This window comes from Hemitrygon akajei, chromosome 1 (assembly GCF_048418815.1).
Source record: "Hemitrygon akajei chromosome 1, sHemAka1.3, whole genome shotgun sequence".
NCBI classification, from domain to species: domain Eukaryota; kingdom Metazoa; phylum Chordata; class Chondrichthyes; order Myliobatiformes; family Dasyatidae; genus Hemitrygon; species Hemitrygon akajei.
Genome location: NC_133124.1, coordinates 50445655 through 50470297, shown reverse-complemented (window position 1 = coordinate 50470297; position 24643 = coordinate 50445655). Strand labels below are relative to the sequence as shown.

The 24643-nt window shown below is 39.1% G+C and overlaps 1 protein-coding gene and 1 long non-coding RNA gene across 4 annotated transcripts in view; one reads left to right on the top strand and one right to left on the bottom strand.

Annotated features, from left to right (window-relative positions):
• Positions 1-24643, top strand: part of spidr (scaffold protein involved in DNA repair) — a 266484-nt gene that overhangs the window by 33115 nt on the left and 208726 nt on the right. For all 3 annotated transcript variants that reach the window (XM_073042799.1, XM_073042789.1, XM_073042809.1), the window contains exons 5-6: positions 3004-3122; positions 23684-23940. In XM_073042799.1, the coding sequence (XP_072898900.1) occupies positions 3004-3122; positions 23684-23940 (376 nt within the window). The remainder of the gene's footprint in view (positions 1-3003; positions 3123-23683; positions 23941-24643) is intronic.
• LOC140726447 (uncharacterized) overlaps positions 23449-24643 on the bottom strand; it is a 73504-nt gene continuing 72309 nt past the window's right edge. Inside the window, exon 3 of the long non-coding RNA XR_012098635.1 lies at positions 23449-23870. This is a non-coding gene — a long non-coding RNA (uncharacterized lncRNA). The remainder of the gene's footprint in view (positions 23871-24643) is intronic.

Genomic DNA, 24643 nt, shown 5'->3' with positions numbered 1-24643 from the left:
AATTCCCACGCGGAATATTGTGAATAATCAAATACCCAAACCCAGCACTTGTCCCATTCAACCTGTCTCAGTGTGGTGGTCGTTAGGACCCAGTGGAGCTTGGGAGCTGGCGGAGGTCGGGACCTGACGTCCGCAGTGTTTCTGTTCCATTGACGGGAAGCGATCGCGATTGAAAATAAAGTGGAAATAATAAAGCGTTTGGAAAGAGGTGAAACGCCATTGGTCATTAGAAAAGCGTTAGGCTACAGTCAGTCAACAATCGGAACAATTTTAAAGGATAACGGATAAAATGAGAATAATGGAGCATGTGAAAAGCCCTGCCCCGATGAAAGCTACAATTATTACTAAGCAACACAGTGGTTTCATTATTGGAATATATACGTTCCTTAAGTGTTTTATATGCATAGAAAGGTAAAATATATACTAAGACAAACGTTTGACTAACTGATGCTAAATAATACCAGATGTACTTGTCCCGACTTACGTACAAATCTGACTTAAATACAGATTCAGGAACGGAACTCGAACGAATCTCCCAGCTCCTGTGTATTTCTTGCTATTAGTTTTTGGGGTTACAGAATATAACAGTTATAAATTATGACAGGTATATCTAGGGTGACTGCAAGCAGGCTTTTTCACTGAGATTAAGTGAGACTAGAACTACAGATCATCTGTTAAGGTTAAAAGGTTAAAATATGTAAAAAGAATCTGAAGGGGAACTTCTTCACTCAGAGAGGAGGGTGGAACGAGCTGCCAGACCCCTCAAGCATGTGACTTTTACCATTGAGAGGAATGGGTGTCAGCACCTGGGAACACAATCACCTGAGGGTATTTCCAGTCTTGAAGTGGCTTTAAAATCTACTGTTGTAGATTTACGTCTGAGTTCGACTAAGTGTCGAATATTATCTTTTGCTTCTCTCCTGGCTAGACGTTTAATCCTCCTTAGATGGAGGGATGTTGCCCCGCCCACGCATGCTCAATGGCTTAATGATATTATGTCCTGCTTAGACCATGAAAAAATTCATTATTCAGTTCTTAATTCGGATACAAAGTTCCATAAGGTCTGGGGACCTTTTATTGAGTATTTTCATAACCTTCCTCTTAACTGAGGTTTTTTTTTTTCGCTCCCTTGCTTTCAGCTCCTTTTTTGTTGGTAGTAGGCATTAATATCTTCTGTTGCTAAGTGTATTTACAGCTTTGGGGGTTTGAATGTCCTGATGTATACTCTCTAGATTGTGTTGTGGTTGGTCTGGAGTTCTTTTTTGTTGCGGGGCTTGGGGAGGATACTAATTTTACATATCTTCAATTTGGGTGCTTTCTCAATTATCTTCTTTTGTATTATTATTATTGTATGTTTATTTTTGCACTGTATTAATGTTCTTCATTTCGATCTGGGTTTTTTTTATCTGTAGCGATGTAGAAAATGTATAAAAAAACTAATTAAAAAAAAAATCTACTGTTGTTCCTTTCATGGTAAGCAGAAAACCGTGGGGCAGTGCAGTAGTATAGCAACTGACCCGGGTTCAATTCCTTCTCTCTGTAAGAAGTTTGTATGTTCTCGTCCTGACCGTGTGTTTCCTGTGGATGTTCCAGTTTCCTCTCATATTCCAGACTTATGGGTTGGTAGGTTAATTGTTCGCATGGGTGTAATTTGGCAGTGTGGGCTAACTGGCTGTTACCATGCTGTATCTCCAAACAAAAAGTGGTAGTTATGGGTTCAATTTCAACGTCCATGCGAAGTTTGGGTAAGTACATAGATGGGAAGGGTATGGAGGGCTACGGTCCAGGTATGGGTCAATGGGACTAAGCAGTATAACTACCTGGCATGGACTAGATGGGCTGAAGTGCCTGTTACTGTGCTGTAGTGCTCTATGAATCTATGATTCTAAAACATTTTCTTTTATAATTACAAACAGAGCACAGATCTGTATTTCAATGATGTATTTCTTTACACTTGCCCAAATGGTTTTCTTAAGATACAGAGATCCCTTTGCTTAAAGTGTCATCATTGCCATGATTTGGAATGGGGCTAACAAGGTCAAGAGTAGCTTGTCATGACATAAGTGAATCTCAAGGTTGTATATGGTGATATATATACTCAGTGGCCACTTTATTAGGTACACCTGCCCATGTGCTCATTAATGAAAATATCTAATCAGTTAGTTATGTGGCAACAACTCGATGCATAAAAATGTGCAGATATGGTCAAGAGGTTGAGTTATTGTTCAGACCAAGCATCAGAATGGAGAAGAAATGTGATCTAAGTGACTTTGACTGTGAAATGATTGTTGGTGCCAGATGGGGTGGTTTGAGTATCTCAGAAACTGCTGATGTCCTGGGATTTTCACGCACAACAGTCCCTTGAGATGACAGCCAGTGCTGTGTTTTGGGAAAAAAAAGCGTCCAGTGAGCATCAGTTCTGTGGGTGAAAATGGCTTGTTACTGAGAGAGGTCAGAGGAGAACGGCCAGACTGTTTCAAGCCGACAGGAAGGTGATAGTAACCCAACTAACCATGCATTACAACTGTGATGTTCAGAAGTGTTACTCTGAACGCATGTTTCAGCAGAAGACCATGACCATACACTTCATTATGTACAGGAGGTACCAAAAAAAGTGGCCTCTGAGTGAGTGTATGTACTTTGATAATAAATTTACTTTGAGCTTTTGAACTGTTTCCTATGAATTTTATAAAGAGGGAAGAAAGAAAAATAATTAAAATAAGCTAACATGACTGTAACTGTGTAAACCACTGTTGGTCAGCTGTATTAATTTGTGCTATGATAAGCATGCAGCTGAGGGTCTGAATTTTTGTAAACCATATGAAAAGCAGAAAACAAGACAAGTATGCATTCAGACCTCATCACCTAATTACAGGAAGTTAACTTCAGGACAATTCCAGTCTGAACTGGCATCACAATTTTGAAACTGTGTTCGCAAATTTTAAAATGGCCCTTAAGCCTTTAATTATTGTTCCTAAATATAATCTGTCTGTTGCCTTACAGAAGAAGAGCTTGCGATTGACTGGGACAGTTTCAGTGATGATGAAGGTGTGACCTGTAACCAAATGGAGTGTTTAACGGACATCCAGTGTACTGAATCAGATGCGTCAGTGAGCAGTCAAGTGAGTAACAGAGAATGTATAAGTCAGCAATCTGAATCCTTAAGGAGTGAATCTGATCAATACTGTACGTACTTTATTTCTCTTTGAGGCATTGTAATAATTCCCTTTGTGAAAATTAATGCAAGATTATGAATGGGACATCATATCATGCAGAAATTAATGTTCAATTTCAAGTTTACAATTAGAATTATTAGTGAATTAACTTATTTTACCAGTAACTTTGTTCATAATTTTAAAGGCTAGCATAATAGTGATTTTACAGATTCACTGGAAAAAAGAAGAACAATCTTAGGTGGATTTTTTAAAAGACGCCAATGCAATCTCTATTTAGTAGGTCAGGCTTTAGATCAAGTGCTTGATAATATTATTCTGAAATTATTCTTGTCTATTGAATTAGATTTAAAAAACTATTGTACCGGATATAAGATGAAAACTTTGGTTTGAAGAAGAATGTCATTACAATTGTTCTGGTTCATATTTCAAGTATGCTTGCTTGAGTTGTTTAAATTTAAATAGTTCAGGGTTTTAATCAGATTCAGATTATTGTCATTTAGAAACCACAAATGCAATGCAGTTAAAAAATGAGACAACGTTCCTCCAGAATGATATCACAAAAGCATATGACAAAACAGACTACACCAGAAAATCCACATAACGTTTGGCAATCCCCAATCCAGAGTCCGGAGAAGCTGCTGCGTATTAATATCGCGCTACCATCTTAGTGCGTTCCCCGGAAAGGAGCTGCAAATGCACCAGACAAAACAAGACCTAAAACTAAAGCTACAAGTCCTTCACAAAACCACATAGTTACAACAGTGCAAACAATAGCATGATTGATAAAAAAAACAGATCATGGGCACAGTAAAAATAGTCCAAAAATGTTAAAAGACTTTAAATTTGAAAGAAACCACCATACAGTTTCCACAAGTCTTAAGGGTCCAGATTGACTCGTCACCTCGCGCAGGCGGCAGAAGGGAATACCCCCGCTATGGACTTCCACGGCGCCGCCTGACTCAACCTCACAGATGCAGCACACAATGAATGCTCTGTCGAACCCAGCCTCACAGACACAGCACACAGTGAAAGCGCTCCGACCGCAGTGGACTCCGAGTCCGTCGAACCTCCGAGCCTCCGACCATCCCCTCCGAGCACCATCCTCTGAGCGTATTAAGATGCCCCCACCAACAGCCATCGGCAACACGACCCCGAGGACTGGGGGCCTGCTCTTCCCAGCAGAGACCCGGACCTCTCAGCAGCAGCAGCAACGAAGAAGGTCTTCCTGGAGATTACCAGATGTTCCTCCGTGCTCCCACGTCCGTTTTCAACTGATTATCATTGCGCAGGGCACCCCCCTTCACAAATAACAGATAATCAGCTCTGGAGTGGCTGCTGCAAGCTGTGTCGCGCCGCCATATTTCAAAGAAATGGGTATCTACTCTTCATTTTAACCAGTTTTAATCCTCTTTTGTCATCCCACTTCTGCCTTCAATTTGCTGAAAGTGTGACATGGATATAAACAGTGTAGGTTTTGTTTTGCTGGAGGAAATAAAATGCAAAGTATTACCTTTGAAAATGTCACCTCCATAATTGTACCATAAAGGGCACTTCTTCTACTGGTGGTTATGTATGCTTTTTTCATTACGCCAGAAATTTATTGTAACAAATTGTAAATCAGAAAAAATATTTATTTACTTACTGAGCTACAGCACAGAATGGGCCCTTCCAGGCCTTCGAGCCATGCTGCCCAGCAATCCCCAGTTTAGCCCTAACCTAATCACGCGACAATTTACAATGACATATTAACCTCCCAACCTGTATGTATTTGGACTGGGAGGAAACCGGAGCGCCTGGGGCAAACCCACGCGGTCATGGGGAGAGCGTACAAACTCCTTACAAGCAGCAGCAGGAATTGAACCCAGGTTGCTTGTACAGTAAAGCATTGTGCTAACAACTACGTTACAGTACCGCCCCAAAGCTACTCTTTTCTATCTCTGGTCTAATTGTTCTGTGTTCTAATAGTTTAAATCAAGAATGAAGAACTTCCTGCTTGTATATAATACAATATAAAACTTCCCTAGTTTTCACTGAATAAGACCTGATTTCCCATTAGTGCATACTTGCAATTCAATTTGAGTGATGCTGTTTATCTGGCCAGCATGTACTATCTGAGCATTTATCCACAATACTTACAATAAAATAATCTTCATCTTACTTGTTTCACCAAAACTGTGTTGTTATGGTTTGTATTTTTCTTTGGCATTATGTACCTATGATTAATTGAAAGAAAATAAAAACTCCATAGTGCACCTTTTTGTAAGTATGGAATTGTCTGATAAAATATCTTCTTTGCTGAGCATCAACAACTGGAAAACACAAGAGTGATGTTGGCAGGTGAGCAGCTGGGAAACTGCTATTTCATTAGAAGAAATAGTGATTGCAGATAACTACTCTTCAAAACCATTGTGCATTGTTGGTAGTCATTCTTACAATTTTCATTTAACTTCTTTGTACCAATTTATTAAGTTCATAACTAGTCTTTGGCCTATCAGAATATTTCTTCCTTGCTAACAGTAAAGATAAGACAAATTTACTGGCACTCTCTTGAGATAGGGCGTCAGTTAAACAATGTGGCAACTAGAAACGATGGAAGATGGCTTTATGTTAGTTGGCAATGTCGTTGACAGAAGTTCCAAAAATTATTTAATTGGAGGCAAGAGAAGTTGATTATGATTCTCACTGTGAAGTTAAAACGATATGTGAACATTTGTAAAATATTAAAAAAAATATATTCAAGTAATGTAATTTTGCAACTTCTGTGTGATTAGGATGAATGCAAAATGTAAAAAGCTATGATCCATAACACTTGCAATCCTGTCAATGGCCTTGCACTCAGCAAGATTACTGAATGGCATTGAGATAATGAAGAACTTGCTGCTGTATTTATTTAGGAGAATGGTAGATGTCTTATATAACCCAAAGCCATAGGAGCAGAATTATGCCATTTGGCCCATCAACTCTGCTCTGCCATTCAAACATGGCAGATCCTTTTACTCCCTCCTCAGCCCCATTTCCCGTAACCTTTGATATCATGTCCAATCAAGAGCAATCAATCTCTTGCCTGACCTCACCTCCACAGCTGCCTGTGATAATAAATTCCACAAATTCACCACCCCTTTGGCTAAAGAAATCTACACATCTCTGTTTTAAATGGATGCCCCTCTATCCTGAGGCTGTGCCCTCTTGTCCTAGACTCCCCCCCCCCCCCCCCCCCCACCATGGGAAACATCCTATCCACATCTGCTCTGTCTAGGCCTTTCAACATTCAAAAGGTTTTGATGAGATCCCTCCTCATCCTTCTAAATTCCAGCGAGTCGATGACAACATTATAATATTGCTAATATTCTTGTAATTTTAAAGCTAAAATATAAGTAATTTAAAATTTGTATAAAATGCTTTGCCTTAAAGGTATTTTTGTATTCTCTGCAAGTTACTCTGACACGTGATTGGTAATTTGAGGCCTGAGCCAAAATGATTGATTGTTGTAGCTTTCAATATTTTTTATTTTTATGTACTTTGATTTTATGTTATTTGAGGTAGAATTTTATTAGCTAGGTCCTTTATAACTTAATTTCAGTTTGTTATCTCATTAGTAGCTACTCTGATGTTGAATGTTCAAGAGTTGTGTTTGTGTGTGGTTGGGTGGGATTGTGGAAGTGGTAGTGGGGACGTTGTCATCAGCCTTAATTTTACCTTGAACTGATGTTTACTGAAAACATCTATTTTCAGTTGAGTTCTGGTTCAAGTTGATTCTTGTTCTGTATTGACCCATTTTTTAAATTTTTGATTGAAAGGGTTGTTGTGTTTCAAGAGATTGACATGTCAACTGAAACCAGGAGTTACTGAATTAGATGTGGTAGCCCTGAGAAATTTTTCCCTATTAATCTCGCACCCTTTTTGATGAATTTAGTAAAACTATTGCAAGGCTATATTTGTTTAATCAAACAAGCCAGAGATTTACTTTTTCACATCCTGAGGAATGATCTTGTCACGAAATGTTGATTGTGTATTCCTCTCCATAGATGCTGTCTGACCGGCTGAATTCCTCCAGCATTTTATGTGTGTTACTCTGAATTTCCAGAATCTCTTGTGTTTAGCAATTTATTTGCTCTTTTGCTTATTGTTCAACTAGCTGAACCAATAGAGGTTTGCGTTGGTGTTTGTTTTGAATAATATTGCTGTCTAAAATATTTGGTCAACTGGAAGTGTTTTGTATTTAATATTTCAGTCGTATTTGGACTCCCAACTTCCTTTGAATTAGTTTAATGTTTTGAAGTTGCAAAACATAACAAAAACACTTCACAACTGTTACAAAAAACATCAAAGTTACTAACATTGGAAAGCTTGCAAAATACTTTTACTTGCACTGTGTTATTTTGCCCACTTGGTGGCGCAACAATTCAGTAAAGCTCTTACAAAGGTAAAAGCCAAATTTTGATGGTTTATTCAATTTGTGTAGCTGCAACCTGGGCAAAACCATTATTGTTGAAGTCATTAATGTTTCCTGTAATCTATATAATTTAACATTTTTTCCTACTCCATGCAGTCCACAACAGAATCAGCACAATGACCAAATTGATAGAAGGCATTAAATGAAAGACTTATCTGAAACTTAATCCATTGCAATCATCCATACATGGTTATAGATCACCTTGCCCCCCTCCTTTCACTCATTGTCCTCTAGCCAACCAAATAGAATGACAAAGGCAAAAAAAAATCACCACACCTTTGTAAATACATTCAAATATTTGGATTGATATGATGAAATTATGTTAAAGCTAACAATTTTCTTGATAAATTCACATATTTCAGTCTGCCTATCATGCAACATTCTAACTGAAATAGATTGTTTTACGTAGTTGGTTTTTTTGTTTAACCTAAAACTTAGTAAAGTTTTGAATCATATTCTTTGTACTTGCCGTATATAGAATAGTTTATCAAAATAATTTGATGAGCTAGACTGATAACATTTATCAACATTCAAGATTATATGTCATTTCTTTTTTTCTCACCCTCTGTGTCTCAGTTAATTATCCTACAAAATATATAGCAAGGCTTTGTATTCCTTTCAAATTATTGGATAATCATTACTTCAAATTTTGGTTTGTAGGGGTTTTCAAGGCAGTTTCTTTAATTCTCTGGAAACAGACAACTTATTGATAAATTTATTTCTGCACAATAGAGCTTTGGGTCTTAATTTTTGGTTAAAAATTGGAAGGCTGGTTATTCTTTCATATCATACACATTTATTTGTACAATAATTTGAACTTGAACTTTTTGTTTTTAATATTATTTCCATTAGGGGGCATTATAGTTTCACAAGTTGAAATTGTATTTCCATTGCTATAAGCAGAACAACTCTGGTTTGTTCTGGAAACTTGGCCAGACGTTTTCTTCTGTTCATTTGGAAGTGAATAAGGGGATGATTTCAGAATAGTTAATAAAACTTAATGAGCATTAGCTCTACACTACACTGAACTAGTGAGTACTAGATGCTGTCATTGGGTGTTTGAATGTAAGAAACTCCAATCATCATGAAAATGCCTTTTATTGATGAGCTGAAATAAATTGTTTGTAGTTATGAAGCAAAGCAAGGTCATATGATTTGACAGGTGTCATTCAATATTGGTTAGTCAGTGGGATAATACTGAAAATTTCATTTTTTTATAAAGCAATAATCCCACTACGATCATGGGCACTAGATTTTGAATGAGATACTCGTAAGCAATGCTGATTGACAACCAACTTTCTGTAGAGAGGCTTCGTGTAAAAGTTGAGTGAGTACTCAAATATACTCTTGGTATAGGCATTATGTTCACCTCTGTATTGTTTAACTTTGTTAAGTTCATTACTGATTATTTTTAAGTTTGGCTGTTTCTTTGTACAAAAGGGGAGTGTTCTCGGCATGGTGATATGACAAGGAAGTGGACTTTGAACTGTTCTGAAATGACTCATGTGCAAAGTCGATCCCTATGAATGAAACCAATAATGTTAGCAACATTCATGACCTCATCTAAAGAAAATTATCTGTAACAAGTAAGAACAGCAAAAAGAGACCTAGATGAGGATGGTTAGGACCCAAGTACTGGAGTATCAGAGACCAGGATTAAGACACGGTACAAAACTGAAACGAAGACAAGGTTCTGAATTGGACGCTGGACGAGAATCCAAAGTTGAGCTGATGATTGAGCACCAAACCTCAGTTCAGATGCTTTTTAACTGTTAAAATCCTGAGGCCACAACGTGATCTCCAATTAGTGGGGCGGGCCTGAATGTTTAAAGGGACATGCCAGCTATCCATGTTCTGGAGAGTTCGGGCTTCTAAACCCTGGAGGCTGGCATGGTTGGGTAGGTGTTGTAGCAAGACCCTCTCTCCTATGACTGACTCCTGATAGCCCTGGCTGTTTGGAGAGACAGTGATGGTAGTCACGGATGAGTGCTGGATCCAAGATGTCCCTTTCTGGAACTCAGCACTCTTTCTTGGGTCTGAATCTTTCCCAGTCCACAAGAAATTGCCAACCACCCTGAGCAATTTCCAGAAGTCTTTTTACGGTGAAGACGTGTTCCTCATCAACAAACCTGGGTGGCAGTAGGACTGATTTTGGTGGGGTTAAAGGACTGGTGTTTACAGGTTTTAATTTGGAAATGTGGAAGGTGGGGTTGATCTTGAGGGTCTTGGGGAGATTGCAAAGTGTAAGCCATTGGGTTTACTTTCTTGAGAACCTCGAAGGGTCCAATGAACTTTGGCGTCAACTTCATAGACTGCAACCGGAGAAGCACATCCTGAGTAGACAGCCAGACCTGTTGCCTAGGCTGCAAAGCAGGTCCTTATCTTCTCTTGTCATTAGCCTTTATTTCAGCCTTCCTGGTAGCGGCCAATAAAATCTCCTTTGCCCTAGTCCATTTTTCCTTGCAGCGTCAGGCAAGATTTTTGGCCACCAGATCTCCAACTTTGGCCTCCTGTTCAGGGAAGAGTAGCAGAGAATATCTGAATTGGCATTCGAACAGGGACATCCTGTGCGCAGAATTCTGTAAGGTGCTGTGGATGACCTCTGCCCACATCAAATGGTTGCACCACTCATCTGGGCCTTCAGAGGCCAAGCATCTTAGAGTTTGTTCCATATCCTGGTTGACTCACTCCGTCTGGCCATTGGACTGCGGGTGAAACCCAGAGGGAAGACTCACCATTGCCAAGCAGCATACAGAATACCTTCAAAACTGTGACGTGAATTGAGGGCTGCGATCCAACACAATATCTTCTGGAAATCTGTAGACCTGGTGCGGCACAATTTTAGCCATCTCTGCCACAGATGGTTTGTCCGTAGCAATGAAATGCAGGCCTTCGAAGAACGATCTACAATTACCATGATGATGGTCTTCCCCTTGGAAGGTGGAAGATCTGTGTCAGAGTCCATGGAGGTGTGTGCCCTGGTTTGTCTGGAACAATAGAGGGTGAAGGTGCCCTTCAGGTTGGGTGCAGGGCTCCTTGTTCTGGGCACAGACCTTGCATGCCTGCATGTTGTTTGGACCTCTCTCGCCATTCCAGGCCACCAGTATCTTCTCTTAATGAACTCATGGGTCGTAACAATTCCTGGGTGAGCGGTCATTCTTGATGAGTGTCTCCATTGAAGTACTTGAGATCTGACGGAACTTGGGACGAACAGACAAACCAGAGGGCTGTTCCTGGAAATCTCCCCTTGTGCCTTGGCCTTGCAAACAAGTGCATTGATTCCCCTTAGCTTGGGGCAAAATGGTGGTATGCTGTTCCTCTCTTTTGGGTTTATTGAACTGACAAGACAAGGCATCTGGTCTATGATTCTTAAACCCTGGTTGATAGGATGATTAGGACCCAAATGCTGGAGTATCCGAGACCAGAATCGAGACTCTTTCAAGGCTGAAAGGAAGATAGGATTCTAAACTTGATGTAGACAAGAATCCAAAAGTTAAACTGACGATTGAACACCAATCCTCAGTTCAGTTGAATTTTAAATATCAAAATCTTGGCACCAAAACATGTCTTCCAATTAGCCTGAATCTTTAAAAGGGCCACGCCAGCTATCCATATTCCGGAGAGTTAGAGCGTCTAAGCCTCGGAGGTTGGCACGGTCAGGTGCATGTTGAGACAAGAACAATTGGACGTACACAACAGAGACAACAACATTGTATTATGTGACCACAAAGTACACTGCAGATGCTGTGGTCAAATCAAGACGTACAGAAAGGCTGGGTGATCTCAGCAGGTTGGGGCAGCGTCCATCAGAACAGATGCTGCCCGACCTGCTGAGATCATCCAGCTTTTTTGTACGTCTTGAATTATGTGGCACCTTTAACAAACAAATCAGCCCAGTTTTAAAGGAACATTAGCAAATAAAATTTGACATCCAGATTCTGGAACATTCAGCAAGTCTGTCAATGTCTGTGGAGAGAAAAACAGTTCATGTAGGTCAGGGAACTTTCATCTGGAATCACTGGATAGGAAATAGTTTATGGCTGGTTCTGAAGTTGATGACTTTGGTGTTTCCAATATTTGGTTAAAGAAAATTTCTGCTCATCCATTCCTAGATGATGGACAAGCAGCCTGACATTTGAAAGACATGGGACATACTGAAAGTGATGGATGGTAAATCTAGGTGACATCAGCAGCCATGAGGAAACTAATAATACCTGCTTAATAGCAAGATGCAAATGGAAACAGGAGGACAGGTGTAGATCTTTAAGGAATGTAGAGACAATAGACAATAGATAATAGGTGCAGGAGTAGGCCATTTGGCCTTTCGAGCCAGCGCCACCATTCAATGTGATAATGGCTGATCATCCACAATCAGCACCCCGTTCCTGCCTTCTCCCCATATCCCTTGACTCCGCTATCTTTAAGAGCTCTATCTAACTCTTTTTTGAAAGCATCCAGAGAATTGGCCTCCACTGCCATAGATCCACAACTCTCTGGGTGAAAAAGTTTTTCCTGAACTCTGTTCTAAATGGCCTACCCCTTATTCTTAAACTGTGGCCTCTGGTTCTGGACTCCCCCAACATCGGGAACATGTTTCCTGCCTCTAGCGTCTCCAATCCCTTAATAATCTTATATGTGGAACTGGGAAGAGAAACTTGTGGAGGTGAGAAAACACACTTGGTTACAGAGTGAATGTGTAAACTCTACGTAGCCAACATTGAAGATCAGGATTGAACATGTGTTGCATGTAGTAGCTCTACTCACTGTAGAACAGTGCCACCCACCCTAGCTTTGACATAGTTGATTAAAAAAAAATGAACCAAATAGGTGATCCTACCTATCAGAATAAAAGTTGGTGAGGTATAATATAGTAACCATGTTAAAGGTCGCCAAATGTTTGAAAAAAAAGTGGGAGTAATAGATTAGCTTTGTCATTTACTTTGGATGGAGTTAGTTAATTTGAACATTTTTGGTAGAGGTTTAGATTCATGAAATAACAGCCAAAGTTAAATAACTATATTAATTACACATGTGAAATAATTATTTTGTGGTGTAGTGGTTCACTTTCAATTGGATGTGTACAAAGGATTTTTATAGCTGCTGATATTGGTAGTTTTATTTGTTCAGTTTATGCCTTGACTTATTGCTTTCAAAGGTGAATTGCTCTGCCTTTTTAAATTTGACAGGAAATGACTCTGGGGCTTGGGCTTGTGGTTGATCACTCCCTGTCCTACATAATTTCTAGCAGAGGTCTAAAATTTCCAGGTACATCGTCATACAGTGTGAAGGGAGGAGTAATTAAGCAGTTAAATAATCTGGTGGCTGGAATGATGGAGGAGGAACTTAATGCATTAGTTTGACCATATTTTGTTCGTATTTTGAAGTCTGTAACTGTATTCTTATTATCTTAGTTTTAAAAATGCTTTCTTGCATTGACTCTTTTACCCAGTGATATGTTTAAACACATTTTTGTTTGTTTGCCAAGAACATAGTGTTCCAGGCTGTCATTTGGTGACGTCTGTTGCTGGTCTGAAGCCAAAGGATAATGTAGTTCATTCTCCTACAATGCATATTGGCTGATTAGTTGGGGAGCTTAACTATGTAATGAAAAGGAAGGACTTGGCAAATATATTCATAAAACGTAGACGCTTTTGAGTTTTTTTTCAAGAGTGCTTTTTAAATGATCGGATGTAATATAAAACATTCAGGTTAATGTTTGGATAACAAATGTTACTTCCGTTTCTTAATGTTTGTGCATCGTCTTTTGTCATCAATTTACAATCTTAAAAAAAAATTGTCGGGTCCTAACACAAGTTTGAATTGATTTGTGTGCGAAGGCAGAGAAATCCCAAACTGTGGCCTTCTCACGCAGCCTTCACAGTGACTACACCCAGGTTCAGCACAATCCTTAGCACATATTCCTGTGCCTTTGAGTGTGTCACTTTGCAGCACCGTCACAAACAGCACGTTGTTCTGCAGTGTCAGTGCATTTTGCACATACCAAATGGCAATTTTTATTACGTTGCTAGCTTTTCAGCAGCAACTGATATTTGTCTTGTTACAGCCTGGGAACAGCCTGTATAGCACAGAGTTAAGATTGAATCTAGACAAATCCAGTGCATCCACCACCTGTCTGGCAAAGAAGCATTCACAAACAAATGGGAAAATGGTCTCATTTCTAGTGCTGATGTTACCAAAGCAGCATGTTTGTGGCCTGTATGCTAATGATACACAAAAGATCTGAAGAAGAGTGCCATTTGCATCACCAACCAAGTCTTTTCGAATTTTTATGTTGATTGCAACCTTTTTTGTGAAGGTGCTACTCTATGACAATAGAGATTATTTTTCTTCATTTCTTAATTCTTCACAGCTTGGTAATATTTTTCAAAAATGTGGAAGCTGTGTCTGCACATTTGTTCATTAACACAAGAAATTTGGCAGTGTTGGAAATCTTGAAATCACTTGAACTCAGCAGGCCAGGTAGCATCAATGGAAATGAATAAACTGTTGATATTTAGGGTCGAGACCCTTCATCGGGACCGGAAAGGAAGGGGGAAGAAGCCGGAATAAGAAGGTGAGAGGAGGGGAAGGCTGGTAGGTGGTAGATGAAACCAGGCTGGGGAGGTGGTGTGATTATGTAAGAAGCTGGGAGTGATAGGTAGAAGAGGTAAAGGGTTGACTAAAAAGAAATCTGATAGGAGAGGACAGTGGACCATCGGAGAAAGGGAAAGAGGGTCAGCAGAGGGAAGTGATAGACATTTGAAGAGAAGAAAAGGGATAAGAGGGGAGCCAGAATGGTGAACAGAGAAAGAGAGAAGGGGAGGGGGAGAAATAACTGGAAGTTAGAGGAATTGATGCTCATGCCATCGGGTTGGTTGGAGGCTATGAGGTGTTGCTCCTTCAGCCTGAGTGTGGCCTCATCAAGTCAAATGGAAAGTCATGTATCAACATGCCAGAATGAGAATGAGATGTCAAATTGAAATGGGTGGACACAAGAACATCCTATATTTTGTGTTTGAAGAGCGAAGATGTTCAATAAAGCAATTCCTCAATCTCTGTTGGGTCTCATTGATGAGCTGGGAGCTCTGGATATAATAGATAACTCTGACAAATTTTTTGGTGAAGTGCTTGCTCACCTGGAAGGACTGTTTGGTGCCCTGAATGGTGGTGAGGGAGGAGGTTCAGGGGTAGATGTAGCTCTTGTCCTACCAGCAGAGATCAGTGTCAGGAAGGAGATCAGTGAGGAGGGACAAATGGATGAGGGAGTCATGGAGAGAGCGATCCCTACGGAAAGCAGAGGGTTGGGGAAGGAAGAAGATGTGTTTCGTGGTAGGATCTTGTAATGAAGGCAGTTAAGGAGAATGATGTGCTGGATCCAGAGGCTCATGGGCTGACTTTCAAAAAGTTTTTTTTTACATTATTTAAATTTATAATTCTTTAAACTAACTAGCTTTTTTATGATGTATTCAGTTATCTATTAAATTCTTTTCTCCCAATGTGATTGTATTGTTTCTTGCAAGGAACAGTACTCAGGAATACCAATGTTCTAAAATGTTACCAAAGTGACCTGACATACCAAGATTGTGAATTTTCATCACGTAGAGAGTTGCTATCTTGCGCCTGGTTTTCATTGAATCACTGAATTTAACAAATCCATATGTTAAGAAATGTAATAAAACCAATAATTTTATTTATTTATTTGTTTCAAGATACAGCAAAGGGTAGGGCCTTCAATCTGCACCGCCCAGCAATCCACTGATTGAACCGGATCCTAATCATGGGACAATTTACAATGACCAGTTAACTTAGTTTGGATTGTGTGAGAAAACTGGAGCACTGTGTGGAATCCCACGCCCACACAGGAAAGATCGTAAAACTTGCTTACAGAGGATGCTGGAATTGAACTCAAAACTCTGACACCCCGAGCTGTAATGGTGTCATGCTAACTGCAATGCTACCATGACGCCCTTGTTGCAAATCATCAACCAAGAGCACTTTTGCTTTTGGCCATGAGGTTTACTTAGCCAGATTACATGACAACCTACAGTAAGGTTAATATCACAACATGAACATATTTGTTTGATTTTACTGAATAGTCTTTATCACTCATCTTGCTGATTATCCCTTTCTTAACCTAGTTCAAGCCAAACATTTTGACCTATAATGTCCCATACCTGACTGACTCATTCTGTTTTGCCATGAAATTAGGCAATCAAACAATTTACATAGATGGGCAGAGTAAATGTGACAGACTACAAAACCACAACCACAAGTTTACCACCTGTTGAAATTATGCAGCTTCTGCAATATATTAGATTTCCCTGACACCCAGAAATAAGCAATGGAAAATAGACTGAAATCCAACATTTTTAAATAATTGAAGTTCTTACTGCAAGTACAATATTTATAAATAGGCAAATTATCTTATTCTTAACTGAGGTTTTCCCAGCTGTGACATTTGTATTGGAAGTGGCCCATGATCCATGAACATGTTCCTCAGCAATATCCAATGACAGAATATACTGATAGATTCAATGGCTGAAATCAACTTGTTCAACATTTCTTCATTTGAACATGGATGTGCTGAAGTTCAATACTTGCCTGCATCTACCAAGGAAAATATTAGCAGTTGTTACTGGCATTTACTTGTAGTACTAGGGCCAATGCATTTTGATGTAAAGCTTACACTGCAGTTGACATAATTTCATTCTTTTGGAAGACTACAGGCCATTCAAGAAAGGTGGAAAGAGGAGATCAAAAACTAGACTAGTTAGATTGACACTACTTAATTGGGAAATTGTTGGAGTCTGTTATCAATGAAGTAAACAGGCAAGAAAAATTATTTTTGGAAAATAAATAAATAGTTGAGGTATTAAGTGTATTTTGTGTTTGTCTTCAAAGAAGAATAAATGAATCTGAAATAGTAAGTTGGAAGTACTTAGATGCTCATGAAAGAATGAACAAAGAAGTGGAACAAAAGCCTGACATTAATTGTTGGGAGGATGCTGGAATTAATTGTTCAGGAAGTAGAAACAGGGAGCTTATGGGGCATTGCCCATAAATTTTAAAAAAACAGAGAACTGAAAATACTCAATCAAATAGCAGCTATGGAGGGAGAAATAGTTAATGTCACATGTTGATAACCTTTCATCAGAAATGAAAAATAATACTGTTTGATTCAAGCTTGTTCTAAGTTATAGATAAGGGGAAGTGTGAAGGAAACAAATGATAGGTTGGGGATCAGGGAAGACTGAATGACTCATGTGATGTTGGTGCCAGTTGAGAGAAGGAGTAAGTACTTGTTAATTACGTTGAAAGGAGATGTAAGAAGGTGAATGTTAACAAAACAAAAAGGAGCTATGACATACAAGATACTGCAGAGGTGGAAGCATGAAGTATAAACACAATGCTGGAAGTGCTCAGCAGGTCATTCTCACAAGAATCTTGGTGATCCTCTCACAAGAAATTAATATGTCACTTAAAGTCTGCTCAGACTGCAGTTAGATTACTGTGTTCAGTTCTAGTTGCCTCATTATACGAAGGATGTGGAAGCTTTAGACGGTGCAGAGGATATTTACCAGAAATCTGCCTGCCTTAGAGAACATGTCTTAGGAGGAAAGTTTGCATTAGCTAGGGCATTTCTGTTTGGAGTGATGGAGGATAAGGTGCCTTAATAGAGATGTATACAATTATGAGTAGTATAGATCAACTGGGCAGCCAGCACCTTTTCCTAGGGCAGTAATGACATTCATTTAAGGTTAGTGGAGGAATGCTTAGGGGAGATGTCAGAGCTAAGTTTTTTTTTTGGAGAGTTGTAGATGCCTGGAATGCATTGCTGTGGCAGTAGAGGCTGATACAATAGGGATATTTCGGGATATTTAAAAGACTCTTAAGATATGCAGGTGGATGTAAAAAAAATGGAGGGTCATGAGCTATGTTGGAGAGAAGGTTTAGATTGACTGTGGAGTGTGTGTGTGTCTATATAGATAGATATATAGATATACAGTATATGTAGATATAGAATTATATATATATGTTTATAGATTCACTGAACTAGTTGCTTGTTGATACTGTGGGCTATTTGTAGACCCTTATGTATTTTCAGCCAAAAACTTTGTATTCATCTTCTCCAAATGCTCTGTGTTACTGGTTAAGCTCGCAATATTAATTGACTTTTTAAAAAATAAATCATACTTGGAGTTTTACCTAATGGCCTTATGACAAAGGAGATAAATGTACTGAGCTGCCATTGTCACTTACGGTACTTCAGTTATTACCTCAAGAATTCCATAGTTTGTGGGTTTACTATAACCTTGTGCATATTACATTTTTGTGGATTCTGTTCTCTTCAGTTGAAAGCTGGTTGATAGCATGTGTTCCTAAAGTAGTTTCTCACAACCAGGGGTTACTCAGATCCAAGATAATATTGTTTTGTTTTCTCCACCATTGTTTATGTTGATTGATGCCTTTCTGGGGCATTTGATAATGGGAAATACTGGATGAAACATGTTTGGTAATTAATTAGTGTTATCTAAAGAATTGAAAAATTCCAATGAGCATTTATTCTATTTTCTGAAACCCAGGATTTTTTGAAAATTAAAACAGATTATTTTGGAAGAACGTAGTCATTCAAGCAGCATTTGTGTAATAAATTGAAGAAGAGGTGTGTGCAAGAGCATTAAGTGGTTTCTCTTTCCACAAATCTGCTTGACTGAATTTTCTGTTTTTATTGCAGGTTCCAGTAAAGACAATTCTATTAGTTTTAAATGATTTGTAAACCATATTAGTATCTTCAGATCTTAGTGAAATGTTGTCATGACAACCACCCTTCCCTCAGTGTCAACAAAACAAAAGAGCTGGCCATTGACTTCAGAAAGGGGAGCAGTGCATATGTTGAGAGCTTAAGGTTCCTAAGTGTGAACATCACTAATTGCCTGTCCTGGTCCAACCACATTGATGTCATGACAAGGAAAGCTCATTAGTGCCTCAATTTTTTCAGGAGGTTAAAGAAACTCGGCATGTCCCTGTTGAGTCTTACCATTTTTTTTCACTGCACCATAGAAAGTATTCTGTCTGGATACATAACAGCTTGATATGGCAACTGCTCTGCACGTGACCACAAGAAACTGCCGAGAATTGTAGACGCAGTTCAGTACATTACAGGAACTAGCCTGTCCTTTATAGATTCTGTCTAACCTTGATGCCTCAGTAAATCAGCCACCATAATCAAAGGCACCCATCCTTCTCTCTTTGCCCCTCTGTCATCGGGCAGAAGATATAAAAGCCTGAATGCATGTACCAGCATGCTCAAGGACAACTTCTGTCATGCTGTGATCAGAGTCTTGAACTCAGTACGACAGATTCTTACTTCTTCAGTAGCTTTTGCACTTTATCCTGTATAGTTATTATTTTACTTTTTTCTAGCTTAATGAAATGTGTAATGATTTCATCTGAGTAAACAGAATGTAAGACTGGCTTTTCACTCTGTAAGACCATAAGACATAGTTCAGAATTAGGCAATTCAGCCCATTGAGTCTGCTCCATCATTCCATCATGGCTGATGTATTATCCCTCTCAACCCCATTCTCTTGCCTCCTTAATTCCTGATTAATCAGGAATGTATCAACCTCCACCTTAAATATACACAACGACTTGGCCTGCACTGTTCTCTGTTACAATGAATTCCACAGATTCACCACACTGGTTAAGAAATTTTTCCTCATCTCTGTTCAAAATGGATGTCCCTCTATTCTGAGGCTGTGCACTCTGGTCTTGGACTCCCCCACTGTAGGAAACATCCTCTCCATCCATTGCATCACTGCCTTTTAATATAGGTTTCAATGAAATCCCCCCTCATTCATCTAAATTCCATTGAGAACAGGCCCAGAGACATTAAATACTACTCATATGTTAACTGTTTCATTCCTGGGATAATTCTTGTGAGCCTCCTCTGGACCCTCTCCAGTGTCAGCACATCTTTTAAAAACAAGCCCAAAACTCTTTATAATACTCCAAGTGCAGGCTGATCAGTGTCTTATAAAGGCTCAGCATTACATCCTTGTTTTTGTATTCTGGTCCTCTTGAAGTGAAGGCTGACATTACATTTGCCTTCCTTGTTGCAACTCAACCTGCAAGTTAACTTTTAGGGAATCTTCATAAAGACTCCCAAGTTCCTTTGCACCTTGATAATCTATTCAATAGTATATCTATTCAATATATTCAATTAATTTACTTGTTTATTTATTATTATGTTTCATTTTATTTATTTTTTTCTCTCTCTGTTATATTATATATTGCATTGAACTGCTGCTGCTAAATTAACAAATTTCATGTCACGTGCCTGTGATAATAAACCTGATTCTGATGCTGATTTTACAGATGGTTTTCTGATGAGAGTGAATGTTTAGGTGGTAGATGTGGTGCTGATCGAGCACAGTGGTTTGAGTGTTGCTGCAGCTGCATTGACAGACTAAAGTTAAACATATAACCATATAACAATCACAGCACGGAAACAGGCCATTCCGGCCCTCCTAGTTCGTGCCGAACTCTTAATCTCACCTAGTCCCACCTACCCGCACTCAGCCCATAACCCTCCACTCCTTTCCTGTCCATATACCTATCCAAATTTTACCTTAAATGACACAACTGAACTGGCCTCTACTACTTCTACAGGAAGCTCATTCCACAAACATAGTCCATCACACTTTTAGATCTCGGAATCTTGTATTACAGCAACAAAGTGGCTGGTCCAATCAAGTTTTTAGGCCAGATGATAATCACACAACGTTGGTGGTGGGAGCTCGGCAATTGTGTGCAAAAGATGGTTCAACAAGACGAGGGGCTGTGCTGGACTTGGTGTTGGGTAATGAGCCTGACCAAGTGACCGAACCATCATGGAATGAACAATTAGGGAACAGTGACCACAACTCCTTAAGTTTTAAGATAGCTCTCGATAAGGAGAAGTTTGGACCTTGCAGGAGGGTATTAAGTTGGAGCAATGCAAATTATGGGAGCATTAGGCAGGAACTAGGGAGAGTTCATTGGGAAAAGCTGGTTTTGGACGTGTCCACATCCGACATGTGGAGGTGTTTAAAGACCAACTGCATGGAGAACAAGACAGATATGTTCCAGAAAAAGAAAGGACTAGGATGACAAGTGATTAATTTAGTCAAGAAGAAAAAGGAAATAATGTAAAGCTTAAGAAGGTCAAATGAAACAGAGTCCTTGAGGATTATAAAGAAGCCCAGAAAAAAGAACTCAAGAAGGGAATTAGGAAAGCCAGGAGGGTCTATGAAAAGTTTTTGGCAAGTAGAATTAAAGAGAATCCTAAACTATTCTATATATACGTCAGGAGCAAGAGGATAACTAGGGAAAGGGTAGGACCACTCAAGGATAAAGGGGGGGAGGGACGTTTGTGGAGAATGTAAGTAAAAACCTTAATGAATAATTTACGTCAGCATTTATCAAGGTGAAAGGTGTGGATATTAGGGAGATCAGTGCTGAGCGTATCAATATACTAGGACATTTTGAGGTAAAGGAAAAGATAGTGTTGGATCTTTTAGAGACCATTTGGGTGGATAAGCCCCCAGGTCCTGATGGGATATACTTCATGTTATTGAGAGAGGCATGAGAAGAGATTGGCAGGACCTTGATCAATATTTTTGTCTCCCCTCCACCCACAGGTGAGGTCCTAGAGGACTGGCAAGTAGTTAATGTTTCATTATTCAAGAAGGGAATCTTGGGTAATCTTGTAAACTGTAGACTGCTGAGTCTCACAACAGTGGTAGGAGAGTTACTGGAGAGAATTCTTAAGGATAGGATTTAAGGGAATTTAGAAAACATGACCTAATTAGGGGGAGCCAGCGTGGCTTTGTGCGTGGCAAATCATGCCTTACTAACTTCGTTGAGTTTTTCGATGAGGTGACGAAGGCGATTGATCAAGGTAGAGCTATGGATGTTGTATACATGGATTTTAGTAAGGTGTTTGACAAGATCCTTCATGGGAGGCTCATCCAGAAGATTAAGGTGCATGGGATCTTTGCTGAATTGGCCGGTTTGATTCAGAATTCACTTGCCCATAGAAGACAGAGGGTAATGGTCGAAGGGACTTATTCTAGCTGGAAGTCTGTTGTTAATGGTTTTCCACAGGGATTTGTACTGGAACCTCTGTTGTTTGTGATGTTTCTCAATGACCTGGATGAACATATGGATGGATGGGTTAGTAAGTTTGCAGATGATACGAAAATTGGTGGTGTTATGGACAGCATAGAAGACTTGCATAGAATACAAGAGGACCTAGATCAGTTGTGGATATGGGCTGAGAAATAGCAGATGGTGTTTAACCCGGCCAAATGTGAAATTTTGCAGCTTGGTAAATCAAATATACAAGAGACGTATAGAATCAGAGTCAGATTTAATATCACCAACATATGTCATGAAATTGTTAACTATGTCAGCAGTACAATGCAATACATGGTAAATAATTTTTAAAAAACTGAATTACAGTTGGTATATATGTGTATATTAAATAGTTAAAATTAAAATAATTAGTGCAAAAACAGAAATTAAAAAAAAAATAGTGAGATAATATTCATGCGTTCAATGTCCATTTAGAAACCGGATGGTACACAGGGCAAGATCTTTAACAGTATTGATAAGCAGAAGGATCTTTGGGTCCAAGTTCATAGCTCTGTGAATGTGGCTACACAGGTTGATAGTGTGTCTGTTAGCTGAGGCATTCAGTTGTAAAGTCAGGAAGTGATGTTGCAGCTTCATGAAACTCCAGTTAAGCTGCATCAGGAGTATTGTGTACAGTTCTGGTGAAGAATGTTGAGCTTTGGAGAAGGTGCAGAAGAGGTTCACCAGGATGTGTCTGGATTAGAGGACATGTGCTATAATCAGAGTTTGGACAAATTTGTGTTTTTTTTTCTCTGGAGCGGAGAAAGCTGATGGCAGATCTGGTAGAGGTTCATAAGTTTATGAGAGGCGTAGCTATAGTAGAGAGACAATATTTTTTCCAAGGGTTGAAGTGTTTAATACCAGAAGACATGCATTTAAGGTGAACGGGGGTAACTTCAAAGGAGATGTGAGGGGCAAGATTTTTGCACAGAGAGTGGTGGATGCCTGGAAAGCATTGGTTGGGTTTGATTAGTAGAAACATTAGAAACTTTTCAGAGATGTTCAGATTGACAGTGAATGTGAGGGAAAATGGAAGAATATGAACATTGTATATACAGAAGAGATTAAGTAGCTACCCATTTGATTACTAATTTAGTTGGTTTGGCTCAGCATTGTGGGCCAAAGGGCCTGTTCCTGTGCTGTACCTTTCAATGTTCATCAAAGTCTAACTGCTGTTTTGACAGAGATTGCAGCTCAGCACTATCTTTTTTGAAGAAGAGTTTTATAGTGTAGAAAAGTACTGATCCATCAAACGAACAAGGATAATAAATAAGTGATCATCAGAAAGAATGCCAGGAAACTTCACGTGATCTGGAGTTAGTATTGATCGTTTCCAGGGTCTTCTCCTACCAGTATAACATTGCGCTTAAGCAGAAGGAGTGTAATTGGAGATGTCCTTATTTTTTCATGGTGCTGAGGAAATGAATTGAGTATATATAACACTTTTGCTTTGATTCCTCCTTTTACAATGTTTTACAATATACTTCTGTACAATGTACTTTAAGTTTAGGGCTTAATATTTTAGCCAGAGTTAAAATGTGTCTTCAGAAAACTATTTAAACTTTTGCGAGTAATGAGAAGGCAATAATGAAAATAGAGTACAGTATTGTCACTGACATGAAAAATAAACTGAAGTAAGTTTTCAAGTCATGGTACATATTTAATGCTTAATTGTGTGCAGTGTGCGTGAGAAAGTAGAAGTATGGTGGTCATGAATGTAGCTCAGTTCTGGGAATATTTCCTGTCTATTTTGTAAAAGGATCTCTGGTATGACAACAAGTGAGACACTTCTTCAATCAGATTCTTTCCTTTGCCAAGATAGTGACAGATTTAAAATGGAATCATGTATAGGTAACTTGAATCTTTCTTGTTTTAGGTAGCAGAAGATATTTTAGAAATTTCATCTGATAGTGACTGCACAGCTGAACAGGATCAAGTAGAAAAGTCCACTCCACCTATTTCTATACAGCCAAATGCATCTGCTTGTGAATCTGGATGTAGTCAGCGCTCCGTCAGGTCAGCAAGTGATTGGTTGAAATGTGCACAAGCATTTCTACGGACACCTGAGAAGGAAAAGAGAAAGCTATTAAAAACCCCAGAAGATTCAGCCAAAAAGAGAAGAAAATTTCTAAGGTGAGTCAGGATAGTTTGCACGTTTATGTTGCATGTGTATAGAGTCGTACAACACAGAAATAGGCCCTTTGTTCCACTATATCTATACAGATTCCCCCTGCCCCACCGTCTACGCTAATCCCTTTTGTCTGCATTGGGGCATATTCTTCTATGCCTTGCCTATCTGTCTAAATGACTTTTCAACATATTAATTGTATCTGATTACACCACCCCCTCTGGCAGCATGTTTTCAATATCCTCCAACTCTCTTTGTAAAAAACACTTGACCTCCAATTCCCTTTCCAAACAAAAAAGCTTCTTCTCACCTTAAACCTCACACTCTTGTCTTTGATACCACTTGTGTACAAAAAGCACTTTAACAATCTTATCATATTTTTGTGTTTCATAATCTTGTTTACTTCTATCATCACCCCTCATTCTCGTTTGCTCCAGAGGAAACAAGACCATCCTAAATAATCTCTCATACCTAAAGAGCTACAATCCAGGCAACATCCTGGTGAAACTCTACTGCGCTCTCTCCAGTGTAATCACATCTTGATATAAGAACATAAGAAATCGGAGCAGAGGTAGGTCACCTGACCCACTGAGCTTCATAGATAGATAGATAGATACTTTATTCATCCCCATGGGGAAATTCAACTTTTTTCCAATGTCCCATACACTTGTTGTAGCAAAACTAATTACATACAGTACTTAACTCAGT